This window comes from Thalassophryne amazonica, chromosome 8 (genome assembly GCF_902500255.1).
Source record: "Thalassophryne amazonica chromosome 8, fThaAma1.1, whole genome shotgun sequence".
Classification (NCBI taxonomy): Eukaryota; Metazoa; Chordata; class Actinopteri; order Batrachoidiformes; family Batrachoididae; genus Thalassophryne; species Thalassophryne amazonica.
In genome coordinates, this window is record NC_047110.1 from 43128900 (window position 1) to 43150801 (window position 21902).

Consider the following 21902-nt stretch of genomic DNA (forward strand, 5'->3'; position numbering starts at 1 on the left):
CATGAAATGTTAAATCTTAATTCAATTTCAATTGTGCTTGGCCTCTAATTTTTGCCATCTGACTTCTTCATCTTTGCAGAAAAGTTGAGTTGAACTTGAAAGTACTTTTTTTTTTTTTAGCTTTGTGCAAATAAAACTTATTCATTAATGATTATCAAATTTGATAAGAACTCTAACAAGATTGAAGTCAATATCCAATTTTCCATAATTATTGCCAGGGGTTGTACAAGGAATTTGATCTGGTGTCATTGATGCATAAACAACAGTAAAAAGAAAAGGAAATTATACTTCTGTAAGAAGTAATTTGTGCATAAACAACAATAAAAAGAAAAGGAAAAATACTTCTGTAAGAAGTAAAGGAGTCAAATAGACAAATGGGCAAAACTATGTTCACTATCAAATAAATATAGTGTGCAAAGGCATGCAGATGTACAGTAGCTTTTAGTGCAGGGATAATCAATCTGTACTGTGAGAGAGAGTGCAAGTGTGTGTGTGTGTGTATATATATATATATATATATATATATATATATACACAAAATAAGACACAGACTTCATGCGGGTGGCCTGAGGGCCAGACGCCCTATAGTGTTTCCTTTGCTCACTGCTCAGCACTGTGGAGCTTGACTGGCATTTGCCATAGACCACCCGAATTGGCAGGTCCGCCACTGGTGCCCTGTGCTTTTTACCAATGACAGCAGGTTCAACCTGAGCACATGTGCCAGATGAGAAAGGGTCTGGAGATGCCGTGGAGAACATTATGCTGCCTGCAACATGATTCAGCATGACCAATTTGATGGTGGGTTTTTGTGGGAAAGCATATCCTTGGAAGAACTTGCAGACCTCTACAGGCTAGACAACAGCACCCAGACTGCTGTTAGGTATCTGAATGAAATCCTTGGACCCATTGTCAGACCCTACGCTGGTGCAGTGCGTCCCGGTTTCCTCCTGGTGCACGACAGTGCCCTGCCTTGTGGTGAGAGTATGCAGGCAGTTGTTGGAGGATGAAGGAATTGACAACATTGACTGGCCCCCATGCTTGCCTGATCTAAATTTAATACAACCCCTGGCAAAAATTATGGAATCACTGGCCTCGGAGGATGTTCATTCAGTTGTTTAATTTTGTAGAAAAAAAGCAGATCACAGACATGACACAAAACTAAAGTCATTTCAAATGACAACTTTCTGGCTTTAAGAAACACTATAAGAAATCAAGAAAAAAAGATTGTGGCAGTCAGTAACGGTTACTTTTTTAGACCAAGCAGAGGAAAAAAATAAGGAATCACTCAATTCTGAGGAAAAAATTATGGAATCACCCTGTAAATTTTCATCCCCAAAACTAACACCTGCATCATATCAGATCTGCTCATTAGTCTGCATCTAAAAAGGAGTGATCACACCTTGGAGAGCTGTTGCACCAAGTGGACTGACATGAATCATGGCTCCAACACGAGAGATGTCAATTGAAACAAAGGAGAGGATTATCAAACTCTTAAAAGAGGGTAAATCATCACGCAATGTTGCAAAAGATGTTGGTTGTTCACAGTCATCTGTGTCTAAACTCTGGACCAAATACAAACAACATGGGAAGGTTGTTAAAGGCAAACATACTGGTAGACCAAGGAAGACATCAAAGCGTCAAGACAGAAAACTTAAAGCAGTATGTCTCAAAAATCGAAAAATGCACAACAAAACAAATGAGGAAAGAATGGGAGGAAACTGGAGTCAACGTCTGTGACCGAACTGTAAGAAACCGCCTAAAGGAAATGGGATTTACATACAGAAAAGCTAAACAAAAGCCATTATTAACACCTAAACAGAAAAAAAACAAGGTTACAATGGGCTAAGGAAAAGCAATCGTGGACCGTGGATGACTGGATGAAAGTCATATTCAGTGATGAATCTCGAATCTGCATTGGGCAAGGTGATGATGCTGGAACTTTTGTTTGGTGCCGTTCCAATGAGATTTATAAAGATGACTGCCTGAAGAGAACATGTAAATTTCCACAGTCAATGATGATATGGGGCTGCATGTCAGGTAAAGGCACTGGGGAGATGGCTGTCATTACATCATCAATAAATGCACAAGTTTACGTTGATATTTTAGACACTTTTCTTATCTCATCAATTGAAAGGATGTTTGGGGATGATGAAATCATTTTTCAAGATGATAATGCATCTTGCTTGGTCTAAAAAAGTAACCGTTACTGACTGTCACAGGCTTTTTTTCTTGATTTCTTATAGTGTTTCTTAAAGCCAGAAAGTTGCCATTTGAATTGACTTTAGTTTTGTGTCATGTCTGTGATATGCTTTTTTTCTACAAAATTAAACAACTGAATGAACATCATCCGAGGCCGGTGATTCCATAATTTTTGCCAGGGGTTGTAGAACACCTCTGGGACATTATGTTTCAGTCCATCCGACCCCACCAGATTGCACCTCAGACCGTCCAGGAGCTAAGTGATGCCCTTGTTCAGATTTGGGAGGAGATCCCCCATGACACCATCTGTTGTCTCATTACATGCACAGACATAGTCAGGCATGCATACAAGCATGTGGGGGCCATTCAAATTACAGAGTACCATTTTGAGTTGATGCAATGAAATTTTGGCAAAATGGACAAGCCTACCTCATCATTTCTTTCACTTTGATTTTTAAAGTGTCGTTGAATTCAGCCCTCTGTCGGTTAACAATTTTAATTTATATCAAATGATGTGGCATCTTTTCGTTGCAAACACATTACCTAGTCCATAACAGGAAAGATATCCAGCATGATTCCCCACCCCCCCCATTGAGAACTGATATGTTTTCAATGTGTTCTTTTAATATTTTTGAGCAATATGTATGTGTGAGTGTGTATGCATATGTTGTATGTAGTATTTGATCCATTGCCGATTTTGTAAGTTTTCCCACCTTCAAAGAATGGAGAGGTCTGTAGTTTTTTATCGTAGGTACACTTCAACTGTGAGAGACAGAATCTAAAAAATAAATAAATAAATCAGAAAATCACATTGTATGATTTTTAAATTATTAATTAGCATTTTATTGCATGAAATAAGTATTTGATAGAATAGAAAAACAGACCTTATTATTTGGTACAGAAACCTTTGTTTGCAATTACAGAGGTCAGACGTTTCCTGTAGTTCTTGACAAACTTTGCACACACTGCAGCAAGGATTTTGGTCCACTCCTCCATACAGCTCTTCTTCAGATCTTTTAAGGTTGTGAGTCTCAGCTCCCTACAAAGATTTTCTATTGAGTTCAGGTCCTGAGACTGGCTAGGCCACTCCAGGACATTGAAATGCTTCTTATGGAGCCACTCTTTAGTTGTCCTGGCTGTGTGTTTTGTGTCATTGTTATGCTGGAAGATCCAGTCACGACCCATCTTCAACGCTTTTCCTGAGGGAATGAGGTTGTTTGCCAAAATCTCATGATAAATGACCCTGTCCATCCTCCCTTCAGTACGATGTAGTCGTCCTGTCCCCTTTGCAGAAAAGCACCCCCAAAAATGATGTTTCCACCCCCATGCTTCACAGTTGGGTCGGTGTTCTTGGGGTAGTTCTGATCCTTATTATTTAGCTTGAGACTCCGGCCAGGCGGTCGCATCTCCTCCTCTCTCCTCTATCGCTGCTCCAACCTTCAAAGTCCCTACTTCACCAGACTGTGAATTCTTCAAACTATATTGGATTAACTATGGAATTGATCAGCTGGTCTCTGAACGCTATTGACACCATTTTTCTACAAGAAGATTAGGGCTGGGGGGCCCTGCGTGCCCAGATGGAATCTACCCTGCGGGCTATGTTCTCTATGCCTGGAAGACGTGGCGTGTCGCATGCTTTGTGCCATTCTCTGTGGAGGACGTCGAGGATTTATTCATATTTGGTTTCATAGTAGGAGGGTTGGTACTTATTGGCTTATGTGCTGCCCTCCCTGACCTACCGGAAAATTGGCAAGACAGCTGCCGCCAAACCACGACCACGCAAATTGGATAACATTTTGGAGCAAATGCGCACCTTGCAGGGGCAGGTGAAAGATTTCAGAGACCAGGAATAATTCATAATTGGGATCTGGTTTGTTCATGTGAAGGTGTAAAAGTGTTTTCACTGCTCAACCACAAACATGGCAGGCTTATCAGCCTCTGAAGGACAAAATGGCCCATTGTTTCCTCCAGAAGAATCTCTACGGCCTTGGGGAATATTGGCTGCCTCCTTATCTCTCTAACGCCAACACACAAGGACAGATACTGACTCACACATGGACAAAGACTGAAGCATGCTCCACCTCCCCCCTACCTCCCCTCCTGCCCCCATCACACACTCCATCCTGGCTACTGCCCCTCCGGGGCTGCACGGTTTTAGCTGCGGCAGGCCCCCATTCCCCCCAAGCCGATGGCGGCGTGACTCATGTTTGCTGCGGCCTTCACCCACTTTGCCTCAATTCAAATGACGGACTGCTTCAAGTTTAGAGCACATACAGTAGTGTTCAGAATAATAGTAGTGCTATGTGACTAAAAAGATTAATCCAGGTTTTGAGTATATTTCTTATTGCTACATGGGAAACAAGGTACCAGTAGATTCAGTAGATTCTCACAAATCCAACAAGACAAAGCATTCATGATATGCACACTCTTAAGGCTATGAAATTGGGCTATTAGTAAAAAAAAAAAGTAGTAGTAGTAAAGTAGTAAAATAATAGTAGCATCTACTGTTGACGCTACAAACTCAAAACTATTATGTTCAAACTGCTTTTTTAGCAATCCTGTGAATCACTAAACTAGTATTTAGTTGTATAACCACATATAACCACATGATTTCTTCACATCTGCGAGGCATTCATTTTGTTGGTTTGGAACCAAGATTTTGCTTGTTTACTAATGTGCTTGGGGTCATTGTCTTGTTGAAACACCCATTTCAAGGGCATGTCCTCTTCAGCATAAGGCAACATGAACTCTTCAAGTATTTTGATATATCCAAACTGATCCATGGTACCTGGTATCCAATATATAGTCCCAACACCATAGTAGGAGAAACATGCCCATATCATGATGCTTGCACCACCATGCTTCACTGTCTTCACTGTGAACTATGGCTTGAATTCAGAGTTTGGGGGTCGTCTCACAAACTGTCTGCGGCCCTTGGACCCAAAAAGAACAATTTTACTCTCATCAGTCCACAAAATATTCCTCCATTTCTCTTTAGGCCAGTTGATGTGTTCTTTGGCAAATTGTAACCTCTTCTGCACGTCTTTTATTTAACAGAGGGACTTTGCGGGGGATTCTTGCAAATAAATTAGCTTCACACAGGCGTCTTCTAACTGTCACAGCACTTACAAGTAACTCCAGACTGTCTTTGATCATCCTGGAGCTGATCAATGGGTGAGCCTTTGGCATTCTGGTTATTCTTCTATCCATTTTGATGGTTGTTTTCTGTTTTCTTCTACGCGTCTCTGTTTTTTTTTTTTTTTTGTCCATTTTACAGCATTGGAGATCATTGTAGATAAACAGCCTATAATTTTTTGGACCTGCGTATACGTTTTCCCCTCTCCAATCAACTTTTTAATCAAACTACGCTGTTCTTCTGAACAATGTCTTGAACGTCCCATTTTCCTCAGGTTTTCAAAGAGAAAAGCATGTTCAACAGGTGCTGGCTTCATCCTTAAATAGGGGACACCTGATTCACACCTGTTTGTTCCACAAAATTGACAAACTCACTGACTGAATGCCACACTACTATTATTGTGAACACCCCCTTTTCTACTTTTTTTTACTAATAGCCCAATTTCATAGCCTTGAGAATGTGCATATCATGAATGCTTGGTCTTGTTGGATTTCTGAGAATCTATTGAATATACTGGTACCTTGTTTCCCATGTAACAATAAGAAATATACTCAAGACCTGGATTAATCTTTTTAGTCACATAGCACTACTATTATTCTGAACACTACTGTAAACAATGTCAAATGTATATGTGTTGTCTTTAATTTTGATGTGTGCCATTATTACGGTAAACAAGTAATAATTGTGGATTAATTGCTGTATTCTGAGTAATCTCGTTGTTGCATTTGTAATGACAATGATAATAAATTCCATTCCATTCCATCCTTCATCTTCCTCCAAATACAGTGAGTGGAGTTGATACCAAAAAACTCTATTTTGGTCTTGTCTGACCACATGGCCTTCTCCCATTCCTCCTCTGGATCATTCAGATGGTCACTGGTAAACATCAAACGGGGCTGGACATGTGCTGGTTTGAGCAGGGGGACCTTGCGTGCCCTGCAGGAGTTTCAACCATAACAGCATAGTGTGTTACTAATGAGAGCCAGAATTGGTTGGTAGGTGATCAAAAACCTATTTCATGATGCAGTAAAATCAAATTTATTATTTAAAAATCATACAATATGATTTTCTGTCTCTCACAGTTGAAGTGTACCTATGATAAAAATTGCAGACCTCTCCATTCTTTATAGGTGAGAAGACTTGCAAAATTGAAAGTGGATCAAATACTCGTACTTACTTGCCTCACTGTGTGTGTGTCTGTGTGTGTACGTATATACGAGTATGTATATATATATATATACACAGTGAGGAAAATAAGTATTTGAACAAAAAAAGTATTAAATAGTAGTAAATAAGTATTTGAAAAAAAAATCCAGAAATCACAATGTATGATTTTTTTAATAATTTATTTGTATGTTACTGCTGCAAATAAGTATTTGAACACCTACCAACCAATAAGAATTCTGGCTCACACAGACCTGTTAATTTGTCTTTAAGAAGCCCTCTTATTCTGCACTCTTTACCTGTATTAATTGCACCTGTTTGAACTTGTTACCTGTATAAAAGACACCTGTTCACACACTCAATCACACTCCAACCTGTCCACCATAGCCAAGACCAAGGAGCTGTCTAAGGACACCAGGGACAAAACTGTAGACCTGCACAAGGCTAGGATGGACTACAGGACAACAGGCAAGCAGCTTGGTAGAAGTCAACAACTGTTTTGATTATTTATTAGAAAGTGGAAGAAACACAAGATGAATATCAATCTCCCTCAGTCTGGGATTCCATGAAAGATCTCACTTTGTAGGGTAAGGATGATTCTGAGAGCTCAGAACTGCACAGGAGGACCTGGTCATTGACCTGAAGAGAGCTGGGACCACAGTCACAAAGATTACATTAGTAACACATGATGCTGTCATGGTTTAAAATCCTGCAGGGCAGCAAGGACCCCCTGCTCAAGCCAGCACATGTCCAGGCCCCTTTAAAGTTCACCAGTGACCATCTGGATGATCCAGAGGAGGCATGGGAGAAGGTCATGTGATCAGATGAGACCAGAATAGAGCTTTTTGGAATCAACTCCACTTACCATGTTTAGAGGATGAGAACAACCCCAAGAAAACCATCCCAACCGTGAAGCATGGGGGTGGAAACATCATACTCTGGGTGTGCTCTTCTGCAACGGGGACAGGACGACTGCACCGTATTGAAGGGAGGATGGATGGGGTCATGTATTGGGAGATTTTGGCAAACAACCTCCTTCCCTCAGTAAGAGCATTGAAGATGGTTCATGGCTGGGTCTTCCAGCATGACAATGACCCCAAACACACAGCCAGGGCAACTAAGGAGGGGCTCCGTAAGAATCATTTCAAGGTCCTGGAGTGGCCTGGCCAGTCTCCAGACCTGAACTCAATAGAAAATCTTTGGAGGGAGCTGAAACTCCAAACCTGAAAGATCTGGAGAAGATCTGTATGGAGGAGTGGACCAAAATCCCTGCTGCAGTATGTGCAAACCTGGTGAAAAACTACAGGAAATGTTTGACCTCTGTAATTGCAAACAAAGACTACTGTACCAAATATTAACATTGATTTTCACAGGTGTTCTAATACTTATTTGCAGCAGTAACATACAAATAAATTATAAAAAAATCATACATTGTGATTTTTAGATTATATCTCTCACAGTGGACATGCACCTAAGATGACAATTTCAGACCCCTCCATGATTTCTAAGTGGGAGAACTTGCAAAATCGCAGGGTGTTCAAATACTTATTTTCCTCACTATATATATATATATATATATATATATATATATATATATATATATATACGAGGTCTGTTAGAAAAGTATCGGACCTTTTTATTTTTTGCAAAAACCATATGGATTTGAATCACGTGTGATTACATCAGCCAAGCTTGAACCTTCCGTGTCGCGGTGGAGCCGCATGGGGCAAAGCAACGCCGTGATGAAGCCTCACAGGACATGTTGGGGCATGTCCAGCTCATGCACAATTTCTCGGATAGTCACACGACTAAAAAGCCACCGACAGCTGTCTGAAATCCATCTCAAAGCCGTCCTGTGAGACCAACACGGAGGTGGTTTTGTCCTGCGCCATGAGCGGCACGGTGGCGCATCCGTCCGCTTCTTTTTCCATGAAAAAAACTCCTGTAACAGTGGAATGTGCCGAAAAAGTGCTGATGTCCACGCCTTATGCCTTTGTGGACGTCACACGACGTCCCGGATCAACAAAGCCTTCACGTTGGAAATGATCTGGTTGTTTCAGCGGGGTGTGAGCCTGTCGATCGGTGCTCGGAGTGCGCCGCGCTCTCAAACGCTGTGGGCGGTCTTTAAACAGACTGGAGCACTCCTTAATCTGTGTAATCCCCATAAAATGGTCCCAGAAAGCCATCTAAATTTTCCGAATGGTGTCCACCTGGAGGTCTCTCACAGTTTCTGGAAAAAATTGATGCAGCAAAGCTCCAAATTGTTCAGACATTTATTCGCAATAAAAATCCGATGAGAGGGGTGGACCACTGCTCACACAAAGACTGCTCACAGGCGAATGACGCAACCGACAGGCGTGAAAAAACTCACGCATGCGCACGAAGGTTCAAGCTTGGCTGATGCAATCACACGTGATTCAAATCCATATGGTTTTTGCAAAAAATAAAAAGGTCCGATAGTTTTCTAACAGAACTAAAGTCATTTCAAATGGCAACTTTCTGGCTTTAAGAAACACTATAAGAAATCAGGGAAAAAAAAAATGTGGCAGTCAGTAACGGTTACTTTTTTAGACCAAGCAGAGGGAAAAAAATATGGAATCACTCAATTCTGAAGAAAAAATTATGGAATCATGAAAAACAAAAGAACGCTCCAACACATCACTAGTATTTTGTTGCACCACCTCTGGCTTTTATAACAGCTTGCAGTCTCTGAGGCATGGATTTAATGAGTGACAAACAGTACTCTTCATCAATCTGGCTCCAACTTTCTCTGATTGCTGTTGCCAGATCAGCTTCGCAGGTTGGAGCCTTGTCATGGACCATTTTCTTCAACTTCCACCAAAGATTTTCAATTGGATTAAGATCCGGACTCTTTGCAGGCCATGACATTGACCCTATGTGTCTTTTTGCAAGGAATGTTTTCACAGTTTTTGATCTATGGCAAGATGCATTATCATCATGAAAAATGATTTCATCATCCCCAAACATCCTTTCAATTGATGGGATAAGAAAAGTGTCCAAAATATCAACGTAAACTTGTGCATTTATTGATGATCTAATGACAGCCATCTCCCCAGTGCCTTTACCTGACATGCAGCCCCATATCATCAATGACTGTGGAAATTTACATGTTCTCTTCAGGCAGTCATCTTTATAAATCTCATTGAAACGGCACCAAACAAAAGTTCCAGCATCATCACCTTGCCCAATGCAGATTCGAGATTCATCACTGAATATGACTTTCATCCAGTCATCCACAGTCCACGATTGCTTTTCCTTAGCGCATTGTAACCTTGTTTTTTTCTGTTTAGGTGTTAATGATGGTTTTCGTTTAGCTTTTCTGTATGTAAATCCCATTTCCTTTAGGTGGTTTCTTACAGTTCGGTCACAGACGTTGACTCCAGTTTCCTCCCATTCGTTCCTCATTTGTTTTGTTGTGCATTTTCGATTTTTGAGACATATTGCTTTAAGATTTCTGTCTTGACGCTTTGATGTCTTCCTTGGTCTACCAGTATGTTTGCCTTTAACAACCTTCCCATGTTGTTTGTATTTAGTCCAGAGTTTAGACACAGCTGACTGTGAGCAACCAACATCTTTTGCAACATTGCGTGATGATTTACCCTCTTTTAAGAGTTTGATAATCCTCTCCTTTGTTTCAATTGACATCTCTCGTGTTGGAGCCATGATTCATGTCGGTCCACTTGGTGCAACAGCTCTCCAAGGTGTGATCACTCCTTTTTAGATGCAGACTAACGAGCAGATCTGATTTGATGCAGGTGTTAGTTTTGGGGATGAAAATTTACAGGGTGATTCCATAATTTATTCCTCAGAATTGAGTGAGTCCATATTTTTTTCCCTCTTCCTGGTCTAAAAAAGTAACCGTTACTGACTGCCACAATTATTTTTCCCGATTTCTTATAGTGTTTCTTAAAGCCAGAAAGTTGCCATTTGAAATGACTTTAGTTTTGTGTCATGTCTGTGATCTGCTTTTTTTCTACAAAATTAAACAACTGAATGAACATCCTCCGAGGCCGGTGATTCCGTAATTTTTGCCAGGGGTTGTATATGTATGTGATTTCATTCGGGGTTCCACGGTGGATTTGCTTGTCAAATTGGCAGAAGTTTTATGCTGGATGCCCTTCTTGATGCAACTCCACATTACTTGGAGAAAGGTGGCAGGGGTGGGGTTTGAACCGATGTCACCCAGTGAACAGTCCTCCCTAAAAATTGGTCTGCCCTGCCTTCACTGCACATGCATTATTTGTCTGGCTCAGTCACAGTTCACCAATTATCGCCTTGTTTCTGCTTCAAACTGCTCTCCAGTCATCATCTTTGTCAGCAACAGATATCTGAAGCTTTTGTACAACAATCATTTCCACATAAATTCAGCATTATTTCATAATAAAAGACAGAGCAAGCGATCTGAGCACCGCAGCTACATGAACTGCTACCTGATACGTTCACTGGGCATCGGTCATTTCAAAGTGTCATGGAGTATTGCCTCATTTCTGCTTAAAACTAACTTCAGAATGATTTAAGAGGTTTTACCTTGTCACCTAATGGTTAATAATCCCATTAATCCATTTGATTGCTTTGGGTGTAGAGACTCAGTCTCAGACGAGCTGCTGTGGTCCCAAATGACACATGCACAGTGAAGGCAGGGCGGACCAGTTTTTAGGGGGAGCTGTTCGGTTTGCGACACCGGGAACCTTTTCAACAACAACCAAAAGCAACTCATGCAGAAATCACATTGTAGTACTGAGGAATAACATTTAGTTAATGAAATCAACAAAGGAAAGTTCTTTAAAATAAATAAATAATGAAAACAACACACATTTGTTAAAAATGTTTACGTTGATGCATTTTCTGTGCTGATGTTCCGTAATTGATTACACTGAGTAATCACAGCAGTGCTTGTGTTTTTGCCATGAGTTACTGCGGTCATATCACACTTCAGGACATAAACTAGGCTTCCCTCCTTGGTTAGATCTCCTCAGTCCCACCAACATTGAGCAGAAGGAGTGGCAGATAGAGCCTTTTAGCAGGTTTAACAGCTCTCTGTGGAAAACACCACATATACGTATATTGATTTTAGTAAAGCCACATTCTTGGTCAGAAATGTTTGTGAATGCTATATATATATATATATATATATATATATATATATATATATATATATATATATATATATATATATATATATATATATATATATATATATATAAAATGAATGTTTATGAGTTCAATGGTACGAATATTTCATGAGGTGAAAGCTGGAACAAACCATTCAATGAGACGCCGCGTTGAATAGTTTGTTCCAGCTTTCACCAAATTAAATATTCGTTCCATTGAAAGATTGTAAAAACATTCATTATTTGTTTTATATAACGGCTAAAATAGATTTGTCATTTGACATTTTATTAATTTATAAACAACAGAAAAGGGACTTACATTTTGGTGTTCCACTGCTGCTAAAGTCCAAATTGTGACATGTAGTCCAGTGATGCTGTGCACTGACTTTGGACTTCCATAAAAAAAAAAGACTTTGTGTAGTTCCTCATTCCAGCAACAAAAATCAGCATTTCAGTGTTTCATGTGAACAGGTCTTCATGCATCCAGACGGCTTATTTGTTTTGTGTGCATGAGCGTGTGTTGTGCATGCCCGCGCACACGTGTGGGCACGCGTGCATGTGCGCGATCACATGCATGCTTGTGTAGAGTACAATGGTACCAAATGTATGGAACCAAATTTGCACTCTAAATGGAACCAAGCTGCACTCTAAATGCAATGCAACACAAATGGGATGAATTAATCCATGTCATGTGACATACAAAGACCAAACAAATGAGAAGGATCCACTCAGCCGTTATATAAATATATATACCAGAGGCCATCAAAATATGGCCATCAGGTATTGCGAAGGCTTTGCATCTGTCTGTCTGTCCGCCATCTGTCTTTGCTTAGCATAAGACCAGTTCTATTTCTGCCAGGGTCTTCAAATTCACAGGGAACATTCTTGGGACACAGACCTTGGACAAATTCAGAGATGGCTAACCTTGACCTGTTTTAAGAGGTCAAAAGGTCACAATCCCTTTCCTATTTTATGCCATGAATCATGCAGATGTGTTCAGTCAGAGAAGAGAGGCACCATGATGTCACTGGCTGATCTCTCTCTGGCTGCTAATTGAACATGGCAGAATTCTGCTCCGAAACCGCTGCATTTATGTGTAAATATAACATGTCTCGCATATTATGTAAAAGCTAGTGAGAAATAAACACTTCTAAACCTGAAAAACACTATTTTTGTAACCTAATAACACCTCTGGAGTGATTTACAAGACATTTCGCAGACATCAGCATGTACGCGCATCACACTTAGCCAAAGGTAACTTCCGTTCTTTTCAAAAGCTCATATATGTGCACAGACACACCCTACTACAGACGCCGTTAAAACGTAAATAAAATATTGTTTATGATTGATCGATTAAGTTTATTCTGCAACATCAATATAAACAGAGGTGAATATATCAGTGATGCACAGATACCACAATAAAACATAAATGCTTATTTCCATTGTGCCCCCCCCATCATTCAAAATATTGAATTAGCAGTTGTTCATTTGTGTGGTTTGTGTCGTAATATTTGTTGTTTGTGCTTTTGAAGGTTTTGAGTAATTCAGAAATACATTTTCTGACCCGTGATATCACCCCCCCCCTCCCCCCACCACACACACACACACACACACACACACACACGTTCAAATCTCATCAAACTGGTCTCCATGTGCCGTGTTTGTGATGTTGTGCATTTGTGCTTTTATGTTTTTTTATGGTCTTTCATGCATAACATTAAATTGACCAATCAGTGTTACCTTAAAGCGACACTTTCACTAGCAACTGGTGCATTGCTATTTAAATAGTGAACTCAGAAGTGAGAGGTTTTCTGGGAAGGAAATGATTCTGCTTGCAAAATGTACGAGCGGTAGTCATCCACCATGGGTCGCTGAAGTGAAACCTTACGGCATGATCTGCAACCCATTCCAGGGTTTTACCAAAATTAATTTTTCATATTCTTTAATTTGTTCATTTAAATTAATCAGTTTGTGTATTTAATATAGAATGACATCTGCCCGTAAAATTTCCAGTAGCTCATAGTGAATTGTTTGTCCTACTGAAAAATGGGAAGACTCAATTTTTTTTGTATTTCCAGTGAGATGAAGCCAAACATGGTAATTGTGCTCATTTCACAGGCTGTGTTAAATCTCAGTTCTTGGTTTTTAAAAGATTTGTATTTATAATTAATTTTCTGTTGGATGACTTTATTATTTATCAACTAATCACTGCTGCAGTAATAGTCAACACTGGTTTCCCTCAGCGCTGGTGAAAGGTGCAGGTCGCTCGGTGCAGTTCCGGCAGTTGCAGTTGTACCGTCATGAGATGCAGCACTTCGTCAAGGTGATTCAGGGATACATCTCCAATCAGATACTTCAGGTGTCCTGGAGCGAATTCACAGCCAAGCTGGCTGCTGCCAATGACCTGGACGCTATCCACCGCACACATGCAGACTACCTCAACAGAGCCATCTTCAGGTGAGGGCTGGAAGTATACATGATGCAAAAAAATGTGTTCATTGTTCATGCTGTATTTTAATAAAGTTAATGGCACATTGCCCCCCCCCCCCCCAAACATGTTTTGCTGTAATATAATATTACCTTTGCCCAAGAAGTTACAGCCAGGTATTTGGACAGCGACACCATATTATAGTATTGCTTCTATATACCACCACAATGGAATTGACATTAAACACTTAAGATGTACTTGTAGTGTAGACTTTCATCTTTAATTCATGGGGCTAAATAAAGACATCACATTAACTATTTAGGAATTAGTCTTTTGTGTGCATAATGCCTCCATTTTCAGAGACCATAAGTAATTGGACAAACTAAATATAATAGTTATTACCTCCTGCAACAAAATTGGAGGAGGTTTCAAGGTCAAAGGTCAATGTCAGGAAAAATCTTGGAAAAATCCCTGTCCTTTAACATTGAACGAATTTTCAAAAAAATTCATAACTATGTCAAAAAAAGATCAAATTTCTTTCACTTTTGAGAGCATTATGTAGGATGGTATCCTTTATTGACTGACAAAGTTTGATTGGGTTACAGATTTTGTGACCATTTAAATTTAACATGGAAAACCCCATAACATGCCCCAATCACACTTGTATTTGAAAGTGAGGTGCAGACTGGCACTTACTATCACCTAACAAATTTAGATCCGGATTCATTTAAATAAATCATTAAGCAGTGCAAATGGCATTTTGTTATCTGGTAAATCTTATCTGGAGTAGCCATTTCTCAAAATCTGAGTGACTATGCAAGGAAAAGACTTGTGTTGGAACAAGACACCCATGACAACTCTGAAGAAGATAGAGCTTTCTGTGGCTGTGATTGTAGAAACTCCGTCCTTCAAGCCCAGTCACATGGTGAAGGAGCTGCTATCAGTTTGAGTTCATTTTTGTCAGACAAAAGTCTTTTTTCCATCTTGCAAATTGAGTTCCTTGTCAGTTGATGTCTGTGGAGTTCATCAGAAATTTTGTGCATGCTCAAAACTTTGTGGGGAGATGAGATGAGATCTTCCCTGCTGCCTCGGTATTTGTTTGCCATTTTGAGTGTGAGAGAGTGGGACCTAGAGAGCACACGCAGTATTTTTGGACCAAACATGGAGAAAACTCACTTCAGGTAATGAGTCAGTGACAGACTGGTTGTTCCACTGTTTTTAGATGGTGACGGGAAAATTGTGAATTTTTTAACTAAAAGCCCTGTCATACCATGACAATTTAGCCTGTGTATGTCGACAGCCCTGTTTCCACCGAGTGGTTTGGGTCTGTACTGCACAGTGTGGTGCCGGTCAGTAACAGTAATTTAACGTTATTTTATTTTATTATCTTTATTTTTTATCTTGGTGGACCATTTTCATTGTGTACTGAATGCTGATGAGTCGATTGGCTGTGGTAAACGCTGCCGTGAATGAATGGAGTGCTGTGACTCTTAAAAGTTTTAAAGCGCCTTGCGGTTGCTTTTTGATCAGGTCCGCTGATCAGCAGACTTGATCAGGTCATCACAGACCTGAATAAAGAAATGCTGTGATGATTTAAACTTTTAGAGCACTACAACCCCTGGCAAAAATTATGGAATCACCGGCCTCAGAGGATGTTCATTCAGTTGTTTAATTTTGTAGAAAAAAAAAGCAGATCACAGACATGACACAAAACTAAAGTAATTTCAAATGGCAACTTTCTGGCTTTAAGAAACACTAAGAAATCAGGAAAAAAAAAATTGTGGCAGTCAGTAACGGTTACTTTTTTAGACCAAGCAGAGGGAAAAAAAATATGGAATCACTCAATTCTGAGGAAAAAATTATGGAATCATGAAAAACAAAAGAACGCTCCAACACATCACTAGTATTTTGTTGCACCACCTCTGGCTTTTATAACAGCTTGCAGTCTCTGAGGCATGGACTTAATGAGTGACAAACAGTACTCTTCATCAATCTGGCTCCAACTTTCTCTGATTGCTGTTGCCAGATCAGCTTCGCAGGTTGGAGCCTTGTCATGGACCATTTTCTTCAACTTCCACCAAAGATTTTCAATTAGATTAAGATCCGTACTATTTGCAGGCCATGACATTGACCCTATGTGTCTTTTTGCAAGGAATGTTTTCACAGTTTTTGCTCTATGGCAAGATGCATTATCATCTTGAAAAATGATTTCATCATCCCCAAACATCCTTTCAATTGATGGGATAAGAAAAGTGTCTAAAATATCAACGTAAACTTGTGCATTTATTGATGATGTAATGACAGCCATCTCCCCAGTGCCTTTACCTGACATGCAGCCCCATATCATCAATGACTGTGGAAATTTACATGTTCTCTTCAGGCAGTCATCTTTATAAATCTCATTGGAACGGCACCAAACAAAAGTTCCAGCATCATCACCTTGCCCAATGCAGATTCGAGATTCATCACTGAATATGACTTTCATCCAGTCATCCATAGTCCACGATTGCTTTTCCTTAGCCCATTGTAACCTTGTTTTTTCTGTTTAGGTGTTAATGATGGTTTTCGTTTAGCTTTTCTGTATGTAAATCCCATTTCCTTTAGGCGGTTTCTTACAGTTCGGTCACAGACGTTGACTCCAGTTTCCTCCCATTCGTTCCTCGTTTTGTTGTGCATTTTCGATTTTTGAGACATATTGCTTTAAATTTTCTGTCTTGACGCTTTGATGTCTTCCTTGGTCGACCAGTATGTTTGCCTTTAACAACCTTCCCATGTTGTTTGTATTTGGTCCAGAGTTTAGACACAGCTGACTGTGAACAACCAACATCTTTTGCAACATTGCGTGATGATTTACCCTCTTTTAAGAGTTTGATAATCCTCTCCTTTGTTTCAATTGACATCTCTTGTGTTGGAGCCATGATTCATGTCAGTCCACTTGTTGCAACAGCTCTCCAAGGTGTGATCACTCCTTTTTAGATGCAGACTAATGAGCAGATCTGATTTGATGCAGACTAATGAGCAGATCTGATTTGATGCAGGCGTTAGTTTTGGGGATGAAAATTTACAGGGTGATTCCATAATTTTTTCCTCAGAATTGAGTGATTCCTTATTTTTTTCCTCTGCTTGGTCTAAAAAAGTAACCGTTACTGACTGCCACAATCTTTTTTTCTTGATTTCTTATAGTGTTTCTTAAAGCCAGAAAGTTGTCATTTGAAATGACTTTAGTTTTGTGTCATGTCTGTGATCTGCTTTTTTTCTACAAAATTAAACAACTGAATGAACATCCTCCGAGACCGGTGAATCCATAATTTTTGCCAGGTGTTGTAGTCAACCGCGATCAGGTGTGATCAGACCTGAATGAAGTGATCTGGTGAGCTGTCGGTGATCACACCATCAGCGACGGTGCTTTAAAAGTTTAAAGAGACACAGCCCTTCATTTGGGTCGGATCACACTTGATCGATCAGGTCATCTGATGATCACATCGATAACGACAGTGCTTTAAAAGTTTAAATCATCACAGTGCTTGTGTGTAATTGGAGTGCGACACCGGCATCTTCTGAGAAATGCACCTGCAGCAGAAAAACCACAGAGGGACTTGCTTTAAAATGCTACGTTTCCAGCCACGACAAGAAATTAAAGTAATTTCAGATGTCGTTTTCGAAAATCAGGAGCTTTATGTGGATATGTGTCTGTCAGCCTGTGATGATGAGTTGGACTGAAACAAACAGGTAAGAGTTTATATTTACTCAGTGTGTGAATGAAACAGTCTGTTTGCATGAGGACTGCAGGTTTCAGCCAATCAGTGGCCAGCATGAATGGACGGATTTAGACTTATGAGAAAATTGCAAGAAACGTGTGCCAACAATCACCTGCAATTTATGTCCCGCATGTGCGGGACATATGAGTCATACACTGGCACTCATTGAAAATTTTCAGCATGCCAAAATTTTTCAAGGAGCTCAGCGTATTAGGATGTAAACAACCCCAATTCCAGTGAAGTTGGGATGTTGTGTAAAATGTAAATAAAAACAGAATACAATGATTTGCAAATCCTTTTCAAGCTATATTCAATTGAATACACCACAAAGACAAGCTATTTAATGTTCAAACTGATAAACCTTGTTTTTGTGCAAATATTTGCTCATTTTGAAATGGATGCCTGCAACACATTTCAAAAAAGTTGGGACAGGGCAACAAAAGACTGGGAAAGTTGATGAATGCTCAAAGAGCCCCTAATTGGAAACAGGTGAGCGTGTCATGATTGGGTATAAAAGGAGCATCCCCAAAAGGCTCAGCCATTCACAAGCAAAGATGGGGTGAGGATCACCACTTTGTGAACAACTGCATAAAAAAAAATAGTCCAGCAGTTTAAGAACAATGATTCTGAATGTTGAATTGCAAGGAATTTAGGGATTCCATCATCTACAGTCCATAATATAATCAGAAGATTCAGATATTCTGGGGAACTTTCTACACGTAAGCAGCAAGGCCAAAAACTAACATTGAATGCCCATGACCTTTGATCCCTCAGGCGGTACTGCATTAAAAACTTACATCTTTATGTAAAGGATCTTACCACGTGGGCTCAGGAACACTTCAGAAAACCATTGTCAGTTAACACAGTTGTCGGTTAACACAGTTCGTCGCTACATCTACAAGTGCAAGTTAAATCTCTACCATGCAAAGTGAAAGCCATACATCAACAACATCCAGAAACATCGCCACCTTCTCTGGGCCCAAGCTCATTTGAAATGGACAGACGAAAGTGGAAAAGTGTGCTGTGGTCTGATGAGTCCACATTTCAAATTATTTTTGGAAATCATGGACATCATGTCCTCTGGACAAAAGAGGAAAAACAACATCCAGATTGTTACCAGCGCAAAGTTCAAAAGCCAGCATCTGTGATGGTATGGGGTTGTGTTAGTGCCCATGGCATGGGCAACTTGCATATCTGTGATGGCACCATCAAGTGCTGAAAGGCCCATCCAGGTTTTGGAGAATACATGCTGCCATCCAGGCAACATCTCCTTCAGGGACGTCCCTGCTTATTTCAGCAATACAATGCCAAGCCACATTCTGCACTTGTTACAACAGTGTGGCTTCGTAGTAAAAGAGTGCAGGTACTAGACTGGCCTGCCTGCAGTCCAGAACTGTCACCCATTGAAAATGTGTGGCGCATTATGAAGCGCAAAATACGACCATGGAGACCCCAGACTGTTGAACAGCTGAAGTCATACATCATGCAAGAATGGGAAAGAATTCCACCTACAAAGCTTCATCAATTAGTGTACTCAGTTCCCAAACGCTTATTGAGTGTTGTTAGAAGGAAAGATGATGTAACACAGTGGTAAACATACCACTGTCCCAACTTTTTTGAAAGGTGTTGCAGGCATCCATTTCAAAATGAACAAATATTTGCACAAAAACAATAAAGCTTATCAGTTTGTCTGTATTGGTAATTGGTGTATTCAATTGAATATAGGTTGAAGAAGACTTGCAAATCACTGTATTCTGTTTTTATTTACATTTTACACAACGTCCCAACTTCATTGGAACTGGGGTTGTATCAGCATGCTTCAACATGCTTTGAACTTATGAAAAACTTACCCTTAACTTATTAGACTTATGCCAGCATTTTTAATATGGCTGGCATACGCTGGCTAAATCGTCATTGTGTGACAGGGCCTTTAGGGCCCAGTCACACAGTACACAGCATTAGCTGAATGAAGGAAAAAAAATCACAGTCACAAATCGTCAAGAAAAAGTGGATGAATGAGCCAGCACTTCTCCCATCATCGAAAAGCCTGCGAGTCCACAGCGCATAAAAGAACGAAACAAAACCGAATCAGTCAGACCGAGCGCCAGACTGTGATCATTTCTGCAGCCAGCCTGTGCTCTCCACAGCACCTGCAGGCGCAAGATCTGGTTGTCTTGACAACAGGTTTGTCTTCACAACACCAACGTGCATGTGCGCACAGCTGCCACAAATGGCTGTCTGCCACAGAAGGCTGGAACTTGTGTAAATAGTTCAAGTAGTTGATCAAACATTCTTGCCACTATTGTTTCTGTATGACAACATTGCTTTTCGTCCCACACATGGATGAGTCGCATTCAGCTCGTCTGAGCTTTAGTTATTGATCCATTCATATATCGTCAATATTTGTGCAAAATGTCGGACTTGGGAGGTTGGACAAAGTTGGACAATAACCAAACGGAATGCTAATGGTACAGGAACTATGCAAATGATGAGGAACTGTCAACACAGAAAGCAAAACGGAATACGGACGAATTGAAGTTCTCATCGGGATTCGTTCACATTTTTCAACAGTTTGAAAATTCTGATGAAGCACCAGCTACAGGAACGAAGCTGGACAATGGTTAAACGATGTCTCTGAAAGTCCACATTTCTTGTTTCATTTTGGGTTCAGTGTCCTTCGTTAGTGCCGTGTGACCGGGGATTAATCAATCAATCAATCAATTTTTTTTTTATATAGCGCCAAATCACAACAAACAGTTGCCCCAAGGCGCTTTATATTGTAAGGCAAGGCCATACAATAATTATGTAAAACCCCAACGGTCAAAACGACCCCCTGTGAGCAAGCACTTGGCTACAGTGGGAAGGAAAAACTCCCTTTTAACAGGAAGAAACCTCCAGCAGAACCAGGCTCAGGGAGGGGCAGTCTTCTGCTGGGACTGGTTGGGGCTGAGGGAGAGAACCAGGAAAAAGACATGCTGTGGAGGGGAGCAGAGATCGATCACTAATGATTAAATGCAGAGTGGTGCATACAGAGCAAAAAGAGAAAGAAACAGTGCATCATGGGAACCCCCCAGCAGTCTACGTCTATAGCAGCATAACTAAGGGATGGTTCAGGGTCACCTGATCCAGCCCTAACTATAAGCTTTAGCAAAAAGGAAAGTTTTAAGCCTAATCTTAAAAGTAGAGAGGGTGTCTGTCTCCCTGATCTGAATTGGGAGCTGGTTCCACAGGAGAGGAGCCTGAAAGCTGAAGGCTCTGCCTCCCATTCTACTCTTAAAAACCCTAGGAACTACAAGTAAGCCTGCAGTCTGAGAGCGAAGCACTCTATTGGGGTGATATGGTACTACGAGGTCCCTAAGATAAGATGGGACCTGATTATTCAAAACCTTATAAGTAAGAAGAAGAATTTTAAATTCTATTCTAGAATTAACAGGAAGCCAATGAAGAGAGGCCAATATGGGTGAGATATGCTCTCTCCTTCTAGTCCCCGTTAGTACTCTAGCTGCAGCATTTTGAATTAACTGAAGGCTTTTTAGGGAACTTTTAGGACAACCTGATAATAATGAATTACAATAGTCCAGCCTAGAGGAAATAAATGCATGAATTAGTTTTTCAGCATCACTCTGAGACAAGACCTTTCTAATTTTAGAGATATTGCGTAAATGCAAAAAAGCAGTCCTACATATTTGTTTAATATGCGCTTTGAATGACATATCCTGATCAAAAATGACTCCAAGATTTCTGACAGTATTACTAGAGGTCAGGGTAATGCCATCCAGAGTAAGGATCTGGTTAGACACCATGTTTCTAAGATTTGTGGGGCCAAGTACAATAACTTCAGTTTTATCTGAGTTTAAAAGCAGGAAATTAGAGGTCATCCATGTCTTTATGTCTGTAAGACAATCCTGCAGTTTAGCTAATTGGTGTGTGTCCTCTGGCTTCATGGATAGATAAAGCTGGGTATCATCTGCGTAACAATGAAAATTTAAGCAATACCGTCTAATAATACTGCCTAAGGGAAGCATGTATAAAGTGAATAAAATTGGTCCTAGCACAGAACCTTGTGGAACTCCATAATTAACTTT

The 21902-nt window shown here is 40.2% G+C and overlaps 1 protein-coding gene across 3 annotated transcripts in view; it reads left to right on the top strand.

Moving 5' to 3' along the window:
* Positions 1–21902, top strand: part of tubgcp6 (tubulin, gamma complex associated protein 6) — a 94234-nt gene that overhangs the window by 65181 nt on the left and 7151 nt on the right. For all 3 annotated transcript variants that reach the window (XM_034176074.1, XM_034176076.1, XM_034176075.1), the window contains one exon: positions 13875–14088. In XM_034176074.1, coding sequence (XP_034031965.1) covers positions 13875–14088 — 214 coding nt within the window. The remainder of the gene's footprint in view (positions 1–13874; positions 14089–21902) is intronic.